This window comes from Talpa europaea (assembly GCF_964194135.1).
Source record: "Talpa europaea genome assembly, chromosome: 14".
NCBI lineage: Eukaryota > Metazoa > Chordata > Mammalia > Eulipotyphla > Talpidae > Talpa > Talpa europaea.
In genome coordinates this window covers 34092525-34115242 of record NC_140082.1, presented here as the reverse complement: position 1 = coordinate 34115242, position 22718 = coordinate 34092525, and the positions used below count along the sequence as shown (strand labels likewise).

The window sequence follows — 22718 nt, the reverse complement described above, 5'->3', positions numbered from 1 at the left end:
AAGAAAGCTAGGACCTTGTGCAAAAAGCAGAGACAGAGTTTTAAGAACAAGCTGGAAAGAGTTCCAAAATTGCAATCCATCTCCAAATACTGTGTGGGGTTAAGCTATAAAAATTCAGAAGAGAGAAAAACCTCTACCAAGGTGGGGGTTATACCTCCATCTGTAGGTCGTCTCCTGAAGGTGGGAGGTATCATGGGAAATAATGCCATCAAAATGATGGGTGGGATGGGCTTTGCCAGAAGGCAGCCCGTGACGCAGCTCAGGCCAGCACTTGGGGGCCTCTGGAGCATTTATCCCACACGTGAGGGCACAGGCGCTGTACTGCAGGGGGGAGGGAAAGGAAGATGCCACGCCTCACTCTGTGGAGAAGTGTCCATTCTTCACGATACCCTAAATTGTCTTGGAAAGTCCTTTCTTACTGCCTGTCTAGGCTGCGCACCTCTTCAAAAAAACTTCCACTCTCCAACCCCAAAGCCCTCATTCCACACACAATAGATCCATTCCCATCTTCCTGAAGCACTTTATTTATATCTAGTGCAGCATTTGGGGGATGAGTATCTCTCTCCCCAAACTGTGTCATTCATGGCAGGGATACCGTATTCGCATTGGCAGCATCTAGCCACAGGACTGAGATGTAGCAGGTGCTTGAAACATATCCCCTGAATGGATTCAAATTTTTTGCATGGCCTTCAGAAAGTGCGCCTCCACTTTTGGCCTTCTGTAAAAACAACCAACTGTGATTTACCTCTTTGAGGACCAGCACACATTTGCCGGGCCCCACAGACTGAGGCAGCTCTGCGATCCTGCCTTTGTTGAGGTAAGGGCCTGAGAAACACCTGTGGTTGATGAAAAGCTGAGGACAGCAGTATTTCCCATTGACTGTACCTGCGGGGAAGAGCAACACAGCTGATGCTTTAGGAACCAACAACAAAGAAATTGCTTAATCCACTTAGCTGACAAAACTACCCGGAGAAGCACTGCACCTGACTGTCAGAACATTTAGAGCTATAATATCTTAGCAATTCCGATTATTTTTTTCTACCATAAAAATGAATGTTTCTGTTCAAAACACACACACAAAATGACAACTAAGTCATCATATGCAGCTTAAGGAAAAAAACAATATCAGCTACCCAGTTAAGTCCTCCATTAGTCTACCTTCCCCTTCCTACTAGCCTGAATCTGGAACTTACCATTCTATTCTAATCTATAAATTTTGCTACATACATCTGCATGCGGATATTGACAAGTAATATATGATATTTTGGGCATATTAAAAATATTTCCTAAATACAACATTTTGTTTGCTCAACATAAAGACTCTGAGATTCAAGTTGGCAAATGTATATCTGAACTTTCCTTCAGTTTTTCAGCTTTGTGCATGTCTTCTATTGTATAAATAATTCACATAACTGATTTTCCATTCTTGTATTGAAGGAAATGTCATTGTTTCTTTTTTTAAATATTACCAACAGTAATATTTATATTGTTAAATATTTGACAAATTCAACTATAAAAATCTACTTTGGCTTCTGGACAAGAAATTCTTACAAGTATGTAACAAGGAGTGACATGCTTGGCCATGATGTCTACAGCTTCTGTTTTACTAGACAAGGCCAAACTGGTCCAAAGAGAGACACCCCAATCTATGTGTCTATCAGCATCACATTGCCCCACAAACTAGTCACCTCTAGATATTGTCAACTTGGTTTTGCCAATCTAATGGACATGAAATGTACTTTAGAGTAGCTTAAATCTGAGTTTCCTTTCATTGTGATTTCAAGTTGGAAAGTGAACAGAGCGCACTGGTGGTCTCATTCTGTCTCAAGCAGCCATGGGGAAAAAGAATAACTAAATGCTAACATATACATTAAACCTTCTTGATGTCTATAAATGCAGAATGAAGTTTCACTTTCAGCTAAGAAACTCACTTCCCCCCACCACTGCTATAAGCTATGTGAACAGTGGTGCTTCTGTACAAATACTGTTATTAATTTGGGAGGGTCATTTAATGGTCCAGGAAGGCTTATTTTCATAGTTCTTCAATTAAGAACAGGTAGGATAGGAGAATTGTTATCTTTTCTGGACATAAGACAAAGGGGATAAAATAGACATTGAAAGAGTCGCTGATATGGTTCCTATAAAACCATTCTAAAGTTTGAATTCTATACAATAGACAAGGAAATTAAGTCTACAGCTACATTTACATGGAAAATTTTTTGGTAGGATTACCCTGCCCAGACTTCAGAAAAAAACAATTTTAGTAAGTCTACTAAGAAAATTGCTGTCTTTACAGCAAAGATAACTTTGACTAATAGGATTTTTCCACGGCATATAGGTTTGAATACCGAAATTCAGAGCAGGTTTCATTTTTCTCAAAAATAGAATTCTTAATCAAATATATTACTGAGCTATACAAATATGTCTATAATCAGATTTGTGGTCAAAGGATGACTCATATTTGTGTTTTCAAAGGTTGTTAGAAGATATAGAACTTTATACATTTATATTTATATACTAATCACAACAAGTTATGCAAACACAGGTGGTTTAAAGAAACAATTCAAAAACCTGCAGGGACTTAAGTATTAACCACTAGTGTAAGAATGCAAGTGGATATGGCATAAAATGTTAAAAAACAGAAATGTTATTTTAGCAATGATATTTTCAGCTCCTCATTTTCCCACATGATCTTCCATGACACACAGTCCTAACTGTGCTTGTAATTTCCAAAAGTCACATGGATTCTTTTCCTGAAGACCTAAAGAAGTATCTAGAGCTACTGACCAAGCAGCTTAATTAAAAAAAAAAAAAAAAAAAAAAGGCACAGAGAACTTAGCTGAGAAATTAAAACAGAAAGTGCAATTGCTAAGTAGCAAGAGAAAAAGAACATAGGCTCTAGTTAGGATATTCTCCAATTGACCTAAAGTTAAAGTTATAATCATGTCTCTACTCTCAGCAACAAGCTAGGGAAGGACAGAAAATCCTCATTTACCTGTGGTGTCCAGGTGAGGGAATAAACAAAGGTCATGAGGTATTTTCTCAACAGGCACTGTGGATGGTAATCTGTAAATACAGAGAATAAAACTATCAGTAGTCACTCACTTTAGAAGAAACTAGTAAATTTCAATGTCTTTTCCTAACTTCACATGACTATTGAAAAAAAAAAAAACCCAAGTCAAGAATCCAGTAAGATAGGGTGAGTACATGCGGGCCAGTCAATAAGAACAGCTAAGATCACTGGCGACAGTTGTTCTCAGATTCTTTAAGGACATGAAGAAGCGTGTGGAACATTTGCCCCTTGAGCAGTCTCCACTGATCAAAGAAGTCCTTGCAGACTGCTGCTGGGCTGGCACCTTGTCACAGAATTGTAGTAATATCCCTAATTACATTTTAGACATGAAGAAACAGTAACTTGCATTTAATTACAGTCAGACTTCACTTCAATGTCTACTTGAAAACCACTTTCTGCTGACCTTTGATTTCTGGTGTCTGTGCAGGTGATCTGCCTTCAAGGAAGAGAGGACCTTCAAGGAAAACCCACACATGTTCTTAAGAAGCTGTGATGGTTCAAAAGATGTGAAGTCTAAGGTTTAGTCTAAGACTAAGCACTTTGTTAAAGTTTAGTGAAAAGTTGCTGAATGAAGATGAAAGACAAAAACGTAGCTTAGGGAGGCCTGGTGAACTGGGCTTCACAGTGGGTGTTCAGGTTGGCTGTGCAGGAGCCACACAGTATAACTGTGATGCACACTTAAAATAAACCATTTTGAGAGATCCTCAAGGGGTCTATAGCCTGGTTCTCAGAGTGGGGTTCCGTAAGCTGGCAAATCAGCATCACCTGGGAACTTGCCAGACATGCAAGTGCTTGTACCCCACTGCAGACAACCTGAATCAGAAACTGAAGCCCAGTGTTCTGTTTTTGGTTTTTTTTTTTTTTTACCTTTTTAAAAATATTTTGTTTTATATAATTCTTACATCATTTTTCATTTTTGTACAATGTATGCATTTTCACCAGTGCTCTGTTTTAACAAGCTCTCTGGTGCAAGTAAAGAGTGAGACTCGCTGGTCCTCAGAATGCCAGTTTAGGAGTTGTAATTCAAATGTGGATTCAGTTATAGGACCATGATTTTATTATTTACTCTCTCTACTCCAAAGTTATCCAAGTAAAATTAGATTTAAATTACTAACCGATACCCTGAGTTTAGCAATGAATGTGCCAAAAATCTCCACGAAAATGTTTTTCCCATTCAAACAGCAATGCAGGTATTATTTGATTTCTTTTAAAGTTTAACTTTAAGTGGCACATGAAGAAATGCTGTTTGCCATTCCTTTTCCATCAGTATATTTTTATGAAGAAAACAGAATCACTTGGCAAGAGATGTATATGTTAATGGATTTTCAATGTTTTTCAATATATAAAAATGTTACCAACAGCTACAGTTTTCCAAAAACATAAGTGCTTACAGGTACACCCTCTGCCTGAATACTCTCTCATAAGACTACAACTGAAAGGCTGAGTAATCTACATTTATTCAACAGCTTAGGGTCCACAAATTTTTTCACATGGAATCTAATTTAATCTTCATTATAACCTTGAGAAAATAGGTATTATACAATAAAGATGCTGAGAAGCAGAGAACTAAGGCAAGTTGTTCAAGTGCACCCAGCAGGGAAGTGCAGAGCCACCAGGTCCAGTCAGCACACTGGGCAAGACTGGGCAGTTCTGTGGCACCCTGGGCATTAAAGACCACTGTTATCCAGTTGTGAGACTGGACTGTCTCTCAGGTATGTTGACAAGGGATGAAAGCAGAAATTACAATCTGGAGTATGAACCCATTAGAAGCAGGCCCCGTCTCTTGTACATAGTAGGTGCACAATAAATCACAGTGGATATATTTTACTATCATCCTCGCTATTGAACCGTTTAACATAACTCTCTAATAAAACAGCCATGTTGCCCGTCCTCCATAAAGACACTCCAAAAAGTACTATGTAGTTTTTGAAATAAGAAAAACCACAAAACTTACTGTTTCTCTGGCTGCACGACTGCAATCTTTCTTTTCTTTTGTGCTGTAAAACAGGCAAACAGGAAAAAAAATAGGCTTTGTTAGCTAGTTGGTCAAAAGCATTTTAAAAAATAGCTTAGTGTAAAATGGTGTCCGTTTTAAAGTAGCAATTTGAATACTGAATAATTTGAATACTGAGAAGTTACTTCATTCATGTCACGATTTTATATTAGTTTCATCCTGAATATATTAGTGCTTTGATTCATCAGAAATGGGGCTTCAATAAAATTTAGCACATTTAAGCTTATCACTACATTGGCTACTTTATTTTCAAATGTGTTTTTTAATAGAAAAAGAGCGGTCACACATGAATACATGGCAAGATATATTGTTAGTGTGACTATCCAGAATATTTTTTCCCCCACAGAGAGTGTGTTAAGTCAAATGTCACCAAAATAACTCCTGAATTAGTGTTAATGGCGCGTTTTTAAACTAAAATCTTTATTACTGAAGAGGATTGATACCTATCAAATACGCCCATTAAATATTGACAATAAACTAGCATATAATACTATTTTTGAATAAAACATCTCTAGTTTTCATTTATAATTGATTAGAATCATCACAAAGACCAGTCCTTTTGGCATCTATTAATTTTTTTTAAATAATAAATTTGGCATCTATTAATTTTGATACAGATAATTCTGCATCTTCCGACATAAGTATAAATTAATTCTAACAAAACTTCTAAAGTTGACAGAAATTGGTGGGTTTAGTTTAATTTGCTTCTTTAAGAAAGCAAAATGCCTGTATTAGAAATGAAAACAAGACTAAATAATAATAACACTAAAATCTCTTCACCTAGCTTTATTTAGTATTTAACTCTAGTCATTACCATGAAAAGCTAAAAACTTTGTGCTCTCTAAGGTGAAAAAGAGAATAAAATAACTTGTCTAACCCAGTCTTTGTTAATAAGTATGGGGACATTGAGCTGTAAGGAGCTGAGCACAGCCAGCCTGCAAAGAGCAAAATGGAAAAGGGGCATTATTTTTAAGGCAAAAAAAGACACCCTTGAAATTGAAATAATTAGTTTAAGCTTAAAATTTTAGAAATATCTTAAAGATCCTTTCACTGGATCAGATTCATTGAACACTGGACTGTAAGAGAAGTCTTTCAAATCCACCTGTTTCTACTCTCAACTACATACACTTAATTTCATAGAGATAAAGCCCATCTGATTCTTTTTTTTTTAAAGATTTATTTATTTTTATTTATACAAGCACTGGGTACAGTCAGAAGTGCGGGAGGGTGAGAGAATTCACCAGAGCCAGAGCAGGGAGCAGAGCAGGCAGAGGACCAAGGTACACTGCTGAGGAGAGCAGCGGGCAGCAGGAGAGGTCTGCATGCCATGTGGGACCCTCCTCCTGTGGCCGGGAGTAGCCGGGGATCGAACCAGCGCTGTGGAGGCTGCGGGCAGCTTCGCAATCCAGCGCTCAACTGCTGCGCCACCAGGGAGGCCCCCATCTGATTCTTAATGAGTAAGGAGTAGACGCAAGAATCTGTTGACAATAGGGACTGGGAAACTAATTATGGGATGGAATTTTCTTTAGAGCAAAGTTCTACAAATCTACATAAACAGCATATAATAGGATGCTGCAGAGAGTAGAATTGTGCTATAAATTATATGAAGAATATTAGAAATATATTTCACTAAAAAATTAAGAACCCCCGCATCTTTAAGGACCCACAATTTTAAACAACCTTTCTGATGCACCTTAAGGGCGGAATAGCAAATGCTAAAAATTATTAGGTTTGAAGATATTTAAATGGTGTCACTTCATGATAATTACAACAGCACGTTAAAAAACACTGTTGTATGTGTTTTATATGTTGTAAGTATGTGTGTGTTTGTGATTTTTTTCTGTTTCGATTAACTAGTAGTGTTGTTTTAATTTAGTATTTTGTCATCAGAAGGAGATGATGTAATACACAATTGAATTTCACCAGTTAATTACTGCTAAGAGCAGTTAAAAGTATTACTATGTCAGTAAATTGTTGGCATCAATTATAATTCTTTGGGAGTAAACTTGATGAGAAAATATTAGCTTTTTCAGAGACATGATAACACAAAATTACACTATTTACCTTATTTTTTTCTGTTCAAACTAATGAAGTGCATACAAAATTGGAAATAAAGAGCCTAAATATTTTCTCTCTGACTCTATTTGACCTCCAATTGTCTCATCACTGTGGTTTAAGTTTGTTAACCTATGAAATGCTCCCAAATACCCATCTTGGGTAGAACTGACAGAACCAGGATGGAGAAATACTGGCGCTCTGTGGAACATCTAAACGTGTTTTTGGCTTCTACAAATTTGTATTTTTACAAAACTGCTTATTTATTCCCCCATATCCCAGATGTTATCCACCTCAGCTCCAAACTAGACAGCACTTACAGACAGTCTTGTGTGGTGTGGTCAAAGGGTAAGAATTTGCTTCACACCAGCCCACTGGAAAGATATCCATTGATTCCACATCAACAATGAACTCTGGAATCGGAGTCTGCAGACCTGCATTGGAAAAAGTCAATTCATAGTTATAAACAGGCTTTACCAACAAAGACACAGCATCAGAGTGCATCCCTAAGGTAGAGAAAAGACCCTCCTAAATGTTAAACATAAAAAATGATGACAGTCTTACAGTAGATATAAATGCCTGAAATATAAATCAACAAGAGTTCAAGGGGGTGCAAGTTAAATGGGGTCTTGGGAAAAAGAGACACTTCCATTTAAAACAGGAAGAGGGGCCTCCCCGGTGGCGCAGCGGTTGAGCGCTGGGTTGCGAAGCTGCCCGCGGCCTCTGTGGCGCCGGTTCGATCCCCGGCTGCTCCCCGGCCCCGGAAGAGGATCCCACATGGTGCGCAGACCTCTCCTGCCACCCGCTGCTCCCCTCAGCAGTGTACTTCGGTCCTTCTGCCTGCTCTGCTCCCCGCTCTGGCTCTGGTGAATTCTCTCACCCTCCCGCGCTTCTGACTGTACCCAGTGCATGTATAAACAAAACAAACAAACAAATATAATAAATAAATAAATAAAAACATGCCTCTATAAAAAAAAAAAACTATTAAAAAAAAAAAAAATAAAAAAAAAATAAAACAGGAAGAGGAGGGAGAAATCCAGAAACTAACTTCAGACCCAAAAAGCTGAAGAGAAAAGAAGTATCCTCCTGTCTTCAAAATAGCTTTGAAATTAAGGAAATATGGCCAAGCTTGGGGAGAGGACCACAGGGCACCATGGAGACTTCATCCCCCACCAGACAAGTAGACACTACAGTTGAAAGAATGAGGAAGACTCTATAACACCACTTATGAGCAGTGGACACAGACAACACAATTTCTCTAGAAAACTTATTCATTTATTAGTTTATTGGAATTACTTATTTTGAACTCAATGGGGATCTTTTGCCCTGTCACACAAATGTCAATATGTAGTAATATCTTTGCAGTGGAGATTGCTTAACTATCACATCCTGTTTCTTAATCATAATGATGCCTTGTGATAAATCATCAACATCATAGGGGAGACTTTGAAAAAGAGAAGATCTGGATAGGTCATAGGCAAAAGTTTCAAGGAACCCTGGCTACTGTGAGAACAGCCAACTAGAGAAAAGAAGATTCTATAGTGACTCAATAGTTCTTTAAAAAAATAAAATAAAATGCATATACTTTGAGGGAAGATGCTCCTAAACCAAGAATCAAAGTAAGAGCTCTGTGAATAGAGAGGGAGTCACTGGCTCTGACCACTTTATCTGCTTTGATTTGGTTTCTTCATCGAGAACCAAGGGAAAGAACACAGTTGGTCTCCATTACAGAGCCATGTCATCACATGACAGCTGATGGATTTTTAATGACATGCCCCCCCACCCAAAAAAAAAAAATCCTAACTTCATGAAGCTAAATACCAGCACGCACAAAATGGTCCTGGCCATTTAACTCTGATGCAAATTACAACGGCTTCATAACCCCTTCTAGTCATAAAACAGATATTGTGAAAATGGACTACACCATTACTTGATAAATGTACGTTCCCAGTTTAGTGCCAAACCAATGCGCTGGTGTATTTAAAATGTTCTGAATACTTTCACAGCCAATTCTTATTACAGCTATTATTATTACCAGTGGTCACCATTATGTTACCTGCAAGTTACCTGAAAATTTAAGAAAACTAAACCACCCTGCTAGGAGGCTAGGCCTTTCATCCTCACAAAGAAAATGTCGTAGCATGTACATTTTTAAGAGTCACTTCTGCCACTTGCTCTATCCTGAGCTCGAATTTTCAGACCAGTTGTACAATGTTCTACTTGCCCTTCTCAAGCAGAGATGGTAACTGCTGATCCAATAGGTGCCACAGGGCACCAGGAAGGAAAGGGTGACCTGTTCTATTCAGACAGCAGGATGAAAAGGGAGATGACGCTTAAGTATCTTCCTAAGAGCACAAACTCCTAAAATTACATAATTACTTCACTGCCAGCAAATTATGGAAGAACATAAGCGTGGGAAAAAGCACAGAGTGGGAAATGCCACTGGTGGACTAGAGGCAAGGGGATTAAGTCAGCCTCAGAGGAAGGTAAATGGTTTTTACTGGCTTCGGTAATAGGATCTGAATGACCCCTTCATCTCAGTTAAAAGCTGGGATGTGAAGAAAGGCTCGAGGTATTCAACTAAAGAAGGAGTTAACCTTCAGTCCCCTCATTGAGAGCTAAAGGCCACACCAAGTTGTAATGGCTCGGGTATGTGACGCAAAGGTAAAGTGCCAGAATGAGGAGTCAGTTGCTCATCCAGGAGTGCACAAGAAGGGGCTGCCGGGAACAATGCAAGCCATCTGCCATGCTTCTTCCACCTGCAGATGCAGTGCTACAAAACAAGGCTTCAGAGGATCTCTTTGTCAAGTCTAGAGAGAAATTCCTAAGGAACAGAGAGATGGGCAAAGCTGTCAGTGACAAGGACAAGACAGCATAGGAAATAGACAATCTGCAGGAAAACAACAAAAATGGCACAATGTGAAGCGAGTACTTGCCCAGGACTGGAACCCTTTCAGCAGTAAGATAGGTCCGACACTTCACCAAGTGTTTATCTTCACACAACCCTAACAGATTGGGACTATTTCCAGGCCCATTTTATTCATGAGTAAACGGAGGCCCAGGAAAAGATCAAATAGCTATTAAGTGGCAGATCCAGGATTTGAGCCTAAGCAATCCAGCTCTGGGTTAGAAAACATTTGAGATGGGCAGTTTTCTTTCTGTCTTCTTTGTTTGTGGGGTTGTTTTTTTTTTTTTTTTTTTTTTTGAGGAGAGTCGGTTGGGGGAGGGTTGCAGCTGCCTACCATCTCTCTCATTCTTCGGAGTGCCCCAGTTACTGCCTCCTAGCACAGAAGGGCAATGAGCAGCTCTACCTTTCTGGGAGGCAAACAGGCTCAGGCGAGGGCTCCCCTCAAGGGACTCAGCCTCTGGAGTGAGAACAGGATCCCTCAGAGGTCACACTCATCATAAAGGCAGCTAGGAAACCCATCCATTGCTTTTGTTCCTGATGCAAAGCCTTCTGGAGGGTGATCTCCCATCCTCCTATCAAAGGCCCTCCCTTAAAATTCCCATGTCTCAAAATCAACAAGCAACTATAAACCAGAGACACACTGGGGGGTAGGGGAGGGAGTAGGATCAAAATAAGGGGGGTAGGAATTGTATGGGGACTATGACCAATATGAAAATGCATACATTGTGCAAAAATGAAAAATGATGTAAAAAATGTATAAAATTAAAAAATAAATAAATAAATCCTTAATAAAATAAAATAAAATTCCCATTTCTATGAGACAGGCACAGCCAGTTCTGCTTCTCTCCACCGAACCTATCTAACCAAGCCTGGGCTTTTGAAGCAAAACAGATTTGGGAGTATTGGAAGTCCTTTTCCCCAGAGGCCTTTCTTGGGCTACCTTCTTTAACCATCCAAGAAATATTGTTTTCTATCCTGACATGCTGAAGCAGCTTCTCCCAAAAATGTCTCAGGCTGGCCAAACCTCTTTGTAAAGATTTTAAAACTAGTCACACTGGTTTGAAATAAAATTACCTTCACATTTGCATTTTTCCTTGTTTCATTTTTGCAAATCTCTGCGAAATGCTTATTAACCACCTGACTTTTTCACAAATTACAGAAAGGCTTAGGGGGGCAGTTTTTTGCACCTGGTTTCCTAATCATAACAAGTTGCCTCAAACAAGTTTCTCTAAACCATGTCAGGCCTTGCCAGCTTCATCTCCTAGACTCACTTACAAACTCTAGTCTGTCTAAGATACATCCAGGGAGAAAGATGCACTAGATCTATTATGGCCCCAGGAACTTGCATGCCAATAGAATGCCCACCCCCTCAATTAATTATGATGGGCAGGATAGTTTAGTAGAACTGAACCAAGCATAAGAAAAAACTGACCATGGAGATTTTGAATTTTATTGTACAACACTTAACAGTTAAAATCCATTGGCAAAACAGCAGTTCTGAAGAGATGGGTTCTATATCTTAAATTACTTTTTCATTCAGGAACACAGATCTTATTTACTTTTCAGCTCTACTGAGCAAGGTTTTAGCAAGCAAAGTGCATGTAAACTGTGATCTCTTGTGCAAATAATGTGCCATATGATAGGCAAAAGTAGGAGTTGCAGCTTATAGAGTCAATGACAATACCAAGATGCTGAGAGCTATGACTGGTCTACTTCAGGCTCTACATGGGGAGACAAAGCAGAAATGAAAAGAGGCTACCTTTTTTTTTACTTATCTATCTCCTCCATTAACTAAGCAAATACTACTACACAGTTCTATGCACTTTATAGACATTAATTCATTGAGTCAACCTTCACAACAATCCTACAAGGTAGAGACCATTAAGATATGCATTTTATAGAGCCCTACAAATAAGAAAAGAAATTTTATTCATAAAGATCACACCTCTGGATGGGGGGTGGGAATTGTATTGGGAATATAACCAAGATGAAAATGCATACATTGTGCAAAAATGAAAAATGATGTAAAATTGTGCAAAAATGAAAAATGATGTAAAATATATAAAATAAAATTTAAAAAAAAATCACACATCTGGGAAGACAATGTGCATGTCATATATCAGGAGGGGGTTGTTGAAGGCCACATTATAGAACTTGACTCTTTGTAAGAAACACAGGCTATATTTTACAAAGCTAACTCTTAAAGCCCCATGAACACAGTAGAGGAAGCAGTTAGGAGACCACTGAAATCATAAGCGGAAGGGACAAATCTGAACTTGTATGACAGAGAGAAGAGAAAGACAAAGACAAAGAGAGCTCTCTGGGCACTTTGCATACTGTGGTACTTTGGTGACAGCATGGTCTTGGGGGTACTGGGTGCAAATGGACAGATCCATTCAAGAATTATTTTAAGAGGGCCATGAGTCGTCTGAAATTACTTCAAAAATTATATACATATGCAGTGTGCTTTTCTGAGCGGTGATAGTTGCCATCGGACTCTCAAAGGGGGCTGTAACACCACAAATGGAAAAATCTTTTCTGAGACCAGGGACTATTCTTTGAATGCCAGCGCTTTTCTGATTCTAGTAAGATCACGGTCTAAAACAGAGTTAATTTTCCAAGATTTCCATATAGAAATGGCCTAAGCCCTCTCTCAAAATACCTCTTCACACTCACCTGGTTTGGGCCCTCATCCCTAAGCCTGGCATGGAATCAATTTTACCAAAAGAGGCTCAGACACAAAACTCCATCTTACTTTCTTCAATATGTTACTCACTCAGGAGTTGTTTCAGCAAATATTTGAGAGTCTACAACGTATAGAGGACAAGAAAGGCAGGAAGCAAGTCTGTTCAGGTCCCTGGATCTTGATAGGCAGTGGAAGGGAGAGAACAGGAACTACTGAGAATAAAGGATGGGGGTGCTGAGCTGAGGAGAAGCAGCTGGTGAAGTATCTGAGAAAGAGTTTGAGCTCCTACGGATAATCCCCTAGGGCTTGTGCACAGTCAGGTGATACAGCCACTCAGGCAGATGCCTGAAGGTTTACTCTAGAACAGAAGAGCTGGAGTGACTTAAAGTCAGTAATAGGAGGTGACACCCGGGGGAAAAAAAAGACAAGGGCAAAGAATGGGATTATGTGAAAATTCAGGAGCCAAATGTTAAACAAAAAGTCTGCCCCCTCTGCATCACTTCTAACATAGGCCCTGGTTTAGGCCACAGAAATGGAAAGCACTGGTAAAAACCATGTGGGGCCATCACTTCCTCCCTATGGTTGAAGTACAAAAGCTCAAACCAAAAACTCCTGTCTGTTTTCATTGTAACAGACCTCCCAACTTCAAAGCCAGGGTTTGCTGCCCTCAACAGCAATTTCTGTAGTGGCAACAACCAAAAGCACTAAATAACATAGCAGAAATAAAGCCTGCTAGTCAGTCTTTTGGTGACATTAAAGAAAATTGTGCCTCAGCTAAAAAGGCCAAAATACTTAATATACTCAGGAATATAGAGCATATCATCTCTTTTAAACAGGATGAAAATAATCTTGATAATGACCGGGATAAGAGAAACCAAAGAAGGTGATGTAAAACGCGCTGAGGCAGCTATTCGTGAGGTAGGGTAGAACCCCCCCAAATCCTATTTGTCCCAATGAAACTCACTTGCATAGTGAGAATGCAGACTTAGGAGCTAGTGTGTGTGGCTGCAAAGCTAGACATTAGGACTGAAAGCAATTTTTATTACACAATAATGCTCATGATTATAGATATGATTACCTCGGGCAGAATATTAACATAAGAGAAAACACTGCGATACCCTTTCCAAAACACAAAACTCCATCATCAAAACTGCCCTTGCTCACTGTCAGCAGTTTGTGAGAGCCTGAAATTCTTTTCAAATATTACACTAATCTCACATCTTTTATTCATTGCTCTTCAATATCAGATCCTTTATAGACTTAAAGAACTATGACTTCAAAAGAAGTCAAATATTAAACAAAAACAATCACTTTATCAAAAAATGGTCAATTATTAATGTGTTGAAAAAGCTTAAAATCAATTTAATACATGAAAAACTAATAAATTGTTATGAGCTGCTTTATATGCTTAAAGTGTCAGCTGAATGATCTGTAATCAGTATCATCATCATCATCATAAAAATAATGTAACAGCTACAACATGGCCACAGCGAACCGCTAACATTTTTGTCTCCAGGGCTAAGGAAAGAAAACATTATATACAAAAAACTGTGAGTGATGATAAATAGCATTGTTAAGCTTGCTGTCACTTTAGTAATTAAATGTTCAGTAAGGGTCAAAAACAAAACAAATCCCCCCAAAAAACCCAAGTAAGATCAGTGAGAGTGAACGGAATTTTACTTTGTATGTATTCTATGTTTCAAGTTTGAGTCAAAAGCACGATTTTGACTAGTAATTCCAGGTAGTTATTATTCAACAGATTGGTTTTTAAAAAATTGTTCATGTGTAAAGTCAGACAAAATAGACCCTCTATTTGCTGATATCCTTCCTAATGCTAACTAATTTCAGCACTCCAGAGAATAAGAAAAAGCTGACATGAGCTGACACATTTCGTTGCCATAAAACCAGAAATTTATATCCAAAGAAAAACAGCAAAAGGAGAAAAGGCTGTCAAAAATGTTAAATATAAACTAAATGTTGCTCATCATTCTTTTTAAGAATTGGGAAGCTGCAGGGTTTGGTGAATTAAGCAACAAAATAGATGTCAAGAGCAATGAAATTGAACCCCAGGCATATCTTAATGGCTTAGCTAGTTTCTCCATCTATAAAAATCAGGACACTCTTACTGCTGTCAGTGTTAGGTAATTAACAGTTGTAAAGCACTACAGAAGCACTAACTGCTAAATAAATAATGACTGTCAAAGAATTTTAACCACAATGTGCTAAGTAATAATGATGAAACATAGGCTTCAAACTTCACAATCTTTTGTTTTCAAATTAATGCTGCAAACAAGACTCCAATCTCATAGCAAGGCTTATTAGCATAGTATTAGGGAGCAAATTCAATTTACAGATCACAAGCTACAAAAGGGATCTTGTTTTTCCAAGAGCAGTTGACTCCACTTTATACAGAGCGATGAAAATAAGGGCATGTTCCATCCTAGTTGCTGCAGAAACATTGCCATTTGCCTGTGTCTAATTTTGGCTAATTCCAACTAGAGGCCATTCTACTTAAAAATCCACTAAGCAGTCAACATTTTGAGAATTTCCTTTTCTTTCAAATTGATTTTGAAATCCTCTATCAGAGCAATGGTTTAAAGTAATTTCTTTGAACATTAGCTAAAATCACTGTTCTCTACCAATCCCACTTCCTTGCACTATGTTATCTAGGAGACTGTAGGCCTATCTCAGATCTCTCACTGCTTTTTAGACTTGTTTACTGAAGGAATAAGGTTGAAGATATCAGCACCAATTTTATGACCTTTCAAACTTTCAATTCTAATGATGGAATGACTTATGTCATAAGACTTAAAATATGAACCAGGAAAGTTGGCATTATTTTATAATTCATATCCAGTCTTACTGCTTTTCAATATACACTTGAAATTACTATTGAGTGCAATGAAAATGAAAAACAAATCATCAAACAAACAAAAATAAAACCAAAGAATTTTAAATCAGATAAAGTTGGGAAGATGTTAGAGATTAAATTAATTTTAAGTCTTTCTCATTGAGATATAATGTCTAGAAAATCTAGACTTCTATCTAAATTCAAAACCTATTCTAGGTTCTGCTTACAAAGTACAAATAAAATGAAGCTATAACCAACAGTTTATACATCATTAAACAAACAAGCCTAAATCCTATTTATTATACATTTGGAGAGAAAAATCATCTCCAGTTACTATTTTAAGGAAAAATTAAACATCTAAAGGAGAAATCAAAGTAAAAGAGTATTATTCATATTAAAATGCAAATACATAATTTTATCACCATAATAACCAAGACCTCAAATACCAGTTTTAGTGACTCATACTAATTTAATTGTGACATTAGCTTTCATAATCATAGAAGCAAAAAGACCACTGTGTTCCAAACATAATTATAACACCAGCATCTCATTTCATGAAATTATTAGTTAAAATGAGTGCCTCTGAATGAATTTATATTTGATTAGTTTCACTTATTTAAGAACACTGAATAATTTAAGATCTCTTTAAATAAAAGGAAAGCAAAAGGCATCTCTGAGAAAGGCTGGTGTTCCCCTGCATCTCATTCTCTACAGATGGACTCTGAGTCTTCAGAATGATGGCTGACAACGCATACCTTCCAGGTGAAGCCACATCAACCTCCCCTTCACACTGACGACAGAGGCCACACAGAGTTCTCCTGGATTCCTGGGGTTTACAGCTTCAAGTTTCATATTCTTTGTGAAACCCCGACTGAATGATGTCTGAAAGAGAAAGAACTGACACTGAACCCGCAGACACCAGCACAATTGTGTAGAAGCTGAAATGCACACATCCACACGTGTACACACACAGGTCTTTTTCATAAAATACACTGGTTTGGTTGCATTTGTCTCCCACCATTCATGAGAAAAAAACCATGTGCTGTTCATTTGTATCCCAGAAGTTAGAACTCTGGTGCCTAATAACGTCATCTGAACGCACCATGAATCACATGTTTTCTTTTCCAGTTCCACATGCACGATGTTTCTACAGAATCACAGGGGCACAAACCATTTCTTCTCTTTCCCTATATTCCTCACATCATACCTGGCACATTAAGGGGTACTTAACAAGAAAGACTGGGGTTCTGCCTGCCATCATTTCCCTTCAGCCTGAAGAATGTCCCTTAGCATTTCTTTTAGTGCCTGTTTGCTGGTAATGAATGTCAGTAGTTTTCTTCTGTCTGATATCGCCTTTGTTTTTATTTTATGCTTTTGTTTATATTTTATTTACTTTCTAAATTGACTTAAAAAAGTTACATATAGGAAAATTCATTCTTTTTGGTGCATGATCACGTGATCATAACACAATCAAGATACAAAACAGTTCCTTCACCTCCAAAACACCCTTTACCACTCCTTTCATAAAATTCAATCCCTCCAGCAGCCCACTCACTGATCTATTTTCTGTTCCTGCAGTTTCACCTTTCCATAATATTCCATAAATGGATTCATATAGTACATATTCTGGCTTCTTTCACTAACTACATGGATGACATTCAAGAGGCAGTCACACTATTGCATGTATTGGCAGTTCACTGAATTTTATCACTGAGTAGTTTCAATAGATGGACCACAGTTGGGTCATCCATTTTGCAATTGAAGGACATTCAAATTGTTTCCATTTTCAGTGATTATGAATAAAGGCACTATAATTATTCAAATCAAGTTTTTGTATGAACAAAACTGCTGGGGCTGCTCTAACAAAACACCACACACTGTATGGCTTAAAAACAGAAATTTACTGTCCCAATTCTGCAGGTTGGAAGTCCAATAGCAGGGTGTTGGCAGGGCTGGTTTCGCCTGAAGTTTCTCTCCTTGGCTTGCCAATGCCCATCGACTCACATGCTCTTTCCTCTACACATGTGGTCTGGGTTTTAATCTTCTTTTCAGTTTAGATTAAAGCCCACATATATAACATCATTTTTACCTAAATTATTTCTTTAAAGACCTTCACTCCAAATACAGCAACATTCTGAGATGTTGAAGATTAGGGCTTGAGCTTTGGAGGGATAGCTTTCGGTCAGTAAGTCTGTTTTCATTTGTCTAGAAATAAATGCTACATGGTACATGTGTGTTTAACTCTCTAAGAAACTGTTTTTTTCCAACACATCATTTTGCATTCCCATCAACAAAATGGGGAGTTCCAGTTGCTAAACATCCTGCCAACACTTGGTTGTGCCACGTTTTCAAATTTTAGTCACTCTACTAGGTAGGTAGCTCACTGTGCTTTTAACTTGCATTTTCCCCAGGAATAATGAAGTTCAGCATTTTTTCACTTGCTTCTGTTTTTAATAAAGTGTCTTTTTTTATCTTCTATTCAGGACTTAGATTTTTTTGTTGGATATAGAATTACAGTGTTCTTTCTTTGGGCATTCTAAAGATGCTGGTTCACTATCTCTGGCCTCATTGTTTTTGATGAGAAGTCTATTATTCAAATTGTTGTTCCTCTGTTTGAGGGTATCATATTTTTCTCCAGATACTTTCAAGCTATTTCTCCATATGTTTGTACCAATAATTTGATTTTTGTTGGATTTCTTTGTACTAGGCTGGTAAGAGCTTTCTGAGGTTGTTAAACGATTTAGGTCTTTCAGCTACTTTGACAAAATATTGACCATTAATTTTTCATACATTTTTTTCTCCAGTCTCTGTGGTCATACATTCTGGGTCTTTAATTATATATCTTTTTCTCCTCCAGATATTGGATATTGTTTGTCTCCCCCATTCCCAATCTTTTTTTTCCTATCTGTTCCTCAGAGAAGATAATTTCCATCCTCAAAGTCATGGGTTCTTTCCTCTGTCATCTCCATTCTGCTATGAAGCCCTGCCAATGAATTTGTTTACCAGATAATGGAATTTCAGTTCTAGGATTTCTCTTTTTCATGCTTTCCACTCTTCTGGAACTTTCTATCTTTTCATTCATTATGAGAATAATTTCTTTTACAGTGAAGGTTTTCAAATTTAGGGTGTCTCAGAATCACTTGGAGAGACTTTTAAAAATATAGACTTCTGGGTCTCACTCCAAAAATTGTATTCATTTGATTTAAGGTGAGGTAAAAGAATTTATATTTCTAGTAAATTCTCAGGTGAAGCTGAAGCTGCTGGCCCAAGGACAACAATTTGGAAATCATAGCTTCACACCACTGAGTTACAGTAGGGGATTTAAAAACACTTGTCTGCTAATTCTAACACCTGAGTTATGTTCTATTTGGTCTCTGCTGATTATATTGTTTATTGAGAATAAGTCAGATTTTCCTACTTTTTCATGTGTTGAGCAACTCTAGATTGAAACCTGCATGTTTTAAATGTTATGTTATAGTGACCTCTGGATTGTGTTATATTTATCTAAAGAGTGCTGGGTTTGTTCTTTTGTTTTGTTTTTGCATCAGCCAGCAATTAATTTGACTAGACTCAAACTATAAACTCCTACTCTTAAGAAGAAATTCAAATCTCAATTTAGTTCCTTCATCCCTAGCCAAGCTACATAAAGAAATTGTTAAGAACTAGCTAAAGATTTAGGCAAAGTTTATACATAGAACTTGTGATTCTCTCTTTCTGGGACTCCCTATCTAAGTCTCTTCTCACTTTCTCGGAGCTGTGTTTGTCCAAATTCTGTTATATGGTTCATTAGGTAGAAAGTCTCTTTCATATTATTCTGAATGTTGTCAAATGTGGCTGACTCAGGCCCAAAGTCTGAAAATCATGGAACAATCACTGCTACTGTTCCTTTTTTCTAAGCATCTGCTTGCTTTTAAAATCTGCCCGTTTTTTGGTTCATTCTCTGCATCCCTCAGGCAGTGGTTTTTTGTTCTTTCTGGAGTTTATAGTTGCTATTGCTGGAGGGTTAAGCAGCTTTTGAGCTTACCTAGTCAATACTGGAAGCAAAATTCCCTCCTTACATTATTTTGAGATAAATAAGAAATTTTTAAATATTACTCACTACGTTAAATTTTAATCATATAATAATACTATTTATTTTTCCTACAAGTAACTGAGATTATATTTTTAGGTGACTAATGAAAAGAAACCAAAGTAAATCACATTTATACATCTTTATATACACTAAGTTGAAAATAAAATTTGATCTGTATGTAGTCAGAAAAAATTATCCAATGCATGTTAAGAAACCAATCTGCTCTTTTCTTTTATATTTTTCTCTAGAAACAGGAATCAAAGATATTCTAGGTGGGCTACTTTTCTGTAAGTCATTCTGCTTTATCCACGTCTATTATGTATTGAGCTTCTATCTGGTAATACAACTCAATAGGCTACCTAAAAAGCCTCTAAGTAAGCGAAAATGTGTTTTATCCTACTTAATAAGAGAAAGCTACAACCACATAACCTATTTTGGTTTCAACTCACTGCTTGAGGGCAATTTATAAAGGATCAATAGCAAAACTGTTAGCTGTGAGTTTATTTTACTAAGCATTTGGCTGTGTCAATCCATTTCAGAAGTACCTGTGATGGTTAAACACCCCCTGGGAAATGTCTTCTATACATTCATTTCTACACTATCTCTCCTCTAGTACAAAAAGATGTGTGACTAAAAAATGAACTTACGTTAAGCATTTCATTAAAAAGCACTTGTAGCAAGTTAACAAAATTCAGCCAAGTAACAGCATTGCAATGCATATGCCAACAAGCAGATAACAATCCTGTTGATTAAATAAACACAGAGCCAGAAACAAAGGGGCATATTTGTAACAAGTGCATTACTAATGAAAACACCAGCATATTCATTAAATATGATTTAATCTTGGCAGCTAAATCCTGAAAGCTCAGAAACAACTGAGGATGTGACTACTCGCCCCACTATTAAAATCTACTTGGCTGCATGGGAGCAGAGGAGTGAAAAAAGAGCCTTTAATGGAAATATGTTTTGTAACAGAAGAAGCAACCCCTGAAATACCGATCTAGGGGGTAGGAGGGGGAAGATCTCAGGATCTTCTTCCCATGGGACTATTTCTCTTGTCAGATAGAAAGCACAACCTCAGAGGGGTTTAGGGTTGTGATAAAGTATCTCTGTAATTTTAAATGAAAGGCAATGAGACCAGTCAACTCAGGGATAAATAATGCCAATAGGTAAAAGGTAAAATAAGACCACACTGGATTTAATAAGCCTTTCGAGCTAACAGCCTTTCGAGCTAGCTTCATGATGATCCTGTTAGTTACAGAGCAGCCCCCAACATACAACCTACACTCTTATATGCTATAGAAAAGCTACTTTTGTGCAGTAGCAACGTCATCCAATAGAAAATTCTTTTAATCATTTAAGGAGTCCTCATTTCCAACTCTGCCAGTGACTTGCTTCTGTATTTATGAGTACAAGTTGACCCAGTAAGCAACCTATTTAATTCTTCAAACTCCATATAGTTTCTTTCTATAATATAAAATTCTGGGTGGCAATGACTTAGCAACTCTAGGAGCACGTGTGTAGAAAATCAGTCTTTGGGGAGCACTTTGCATTCCAGTATCCTTGGTCCCCAATTGGAAGACTGCATCTTTTATTTATTTTTTTAAAGATTTATTTATTAATGCATACAAGAGCTGGGGTACAGGCCAGAGATGCAGGGGGTGAGAGGATCCACCAGAGACAGAGTGGGGAACAGAACAGGCAGACTGACTAAAATACACTGCTGAGGGGAGCAGTGGGCAAGACAGAAAAGGTCTGCTGCACCATGTGGGTTTTCTCTGGCCAGCCAGAGATCGAACTTGTGCTGCAGAGGCTGCGGACTGCTTCCTAGTGCGGTGCTTAACCCCTTGCGCCACCAGGGAGGCCAACACTGCATCTTTTAGCATAAGGAATTTACTCTCATAACTAAATATATGCTCAACACACAAAATAATATATTTACATTGTCTCATTCTTTAAATGGATAGTTCATCTCTTTTCATAGTTCCCAGGGTTGATGAAGTTTAGTTGAATAGTTTATAAATGACTTTATGTAATCAACTCCTATAATTAATCAGGTACACATGTGTGAACACACACATTGCTATTTTCTGTCACAAAAAAATCTTATTACTATGCCAATAACTATTTGAATTAGGAAACAGCTTCAAATAAACAAAGGACAAAATTGTTAGTCTAGTCTCTTACTAATATTAAAAATTTAAGATCATATTTTAAGACTATACTTTATGAGCAGAAAATTTCCCATCAACGGGTTTATCGATACTATACTTGATAGTATGTGAGAGCTGATGCTGCAGGTGGCTAACTCTCCACCAAAATTTGTCCTCCTTCTTCCACAGCATGCCTGGCCTCACTTATAGCATGGTGCAAGCTCCCACCAGTAGGAGGTGAACAAATTAAAATGCATCAATATTAGCCATGTCTTTAGAAATACAGATATCTTCTTGATCTCTGCGCCTGTCTACTCACTAGATCCAGATGAAAACAAATACATATCTAGCCCAAGGCTCACCATAAGAACCACCTGTATTCAGGAAGACACTGGCCCCTCCATGAATGAAAAATAAACTAAGATCATGTTTGAGAAGCTACATATTTAGTAGCCTGTTTGTTACTACCGCCCAGTATCACCTCACCTAACACATCAGCTGAAAGGAAAACCTATTAGAAACTATGACAGATTTAGGATCCCGTGCTATATGGTAGCATTCCAACCTTGCTCATTAAATAGAAAGCAACTTACAACGATTGTGGTGAACAACATTTATGATAAAGAAGTAACAAGAGATGTGCTGCTTACATTTCTGAAGCAAAAAGGAGGTGCTTCCTCTGTCCCATGCCGCTTGTGATAATCGGCCCAGTCAAAGTCCTGGCCAGAGTAGCCTGTGCAGAACAAAAAAACAGATGAAACAGCATGAATCAAACTACATCTTGGGCAAATGATCAGCTTCGGGGTATGTGTGCAATCAAAATTATAAGGTGTGAGGAACAGACCCTCCCCAAGGTGCTGTTCTTTTCTTTTTTTTTTTTAAGATTTATTTATGTATTTATACAAG

The 22718-nt window shown here is 37.7% G+C and overlaps 1 protein-coding gene across 2 annotated transcripts in view; it reads right to left on the bottom strand.

Moving 5' to 3' along the window:
- The window catches only part of SFMBT2 (Scm like with four mbt domains 2), a gene marked incomplete at both ends in the record, with an annotated part of 165743 nt that overhangs the window by 35308 nt on the left and 107717 nt on the right, over positions 1-22718 (bottom strand). For both annotated transcript variants that reach the window (XM_084253424.1, XM_084253425.1), the window contains 6 exons: positions 746-885; positions 2996-3066; positions 5028-5070; positions 7463-7576; positions 16343-16469; positions 22463-22545. In XM_084253424.1, coding sequence (XP_084109550.1) covers positions 746-885; positions 2996-3066; positions 5028-5070; positions 7463-7576; positions 16343-16469; positions 22463-22545 — 578 coding nt within the window. The remainder of the gene's footprint in view (positions 1-745; positions 886-2995; positions 3067-5027; positions 5071-7462; positions 7577-16342; positions 16470-22462; positions 22546-22718) is intronic.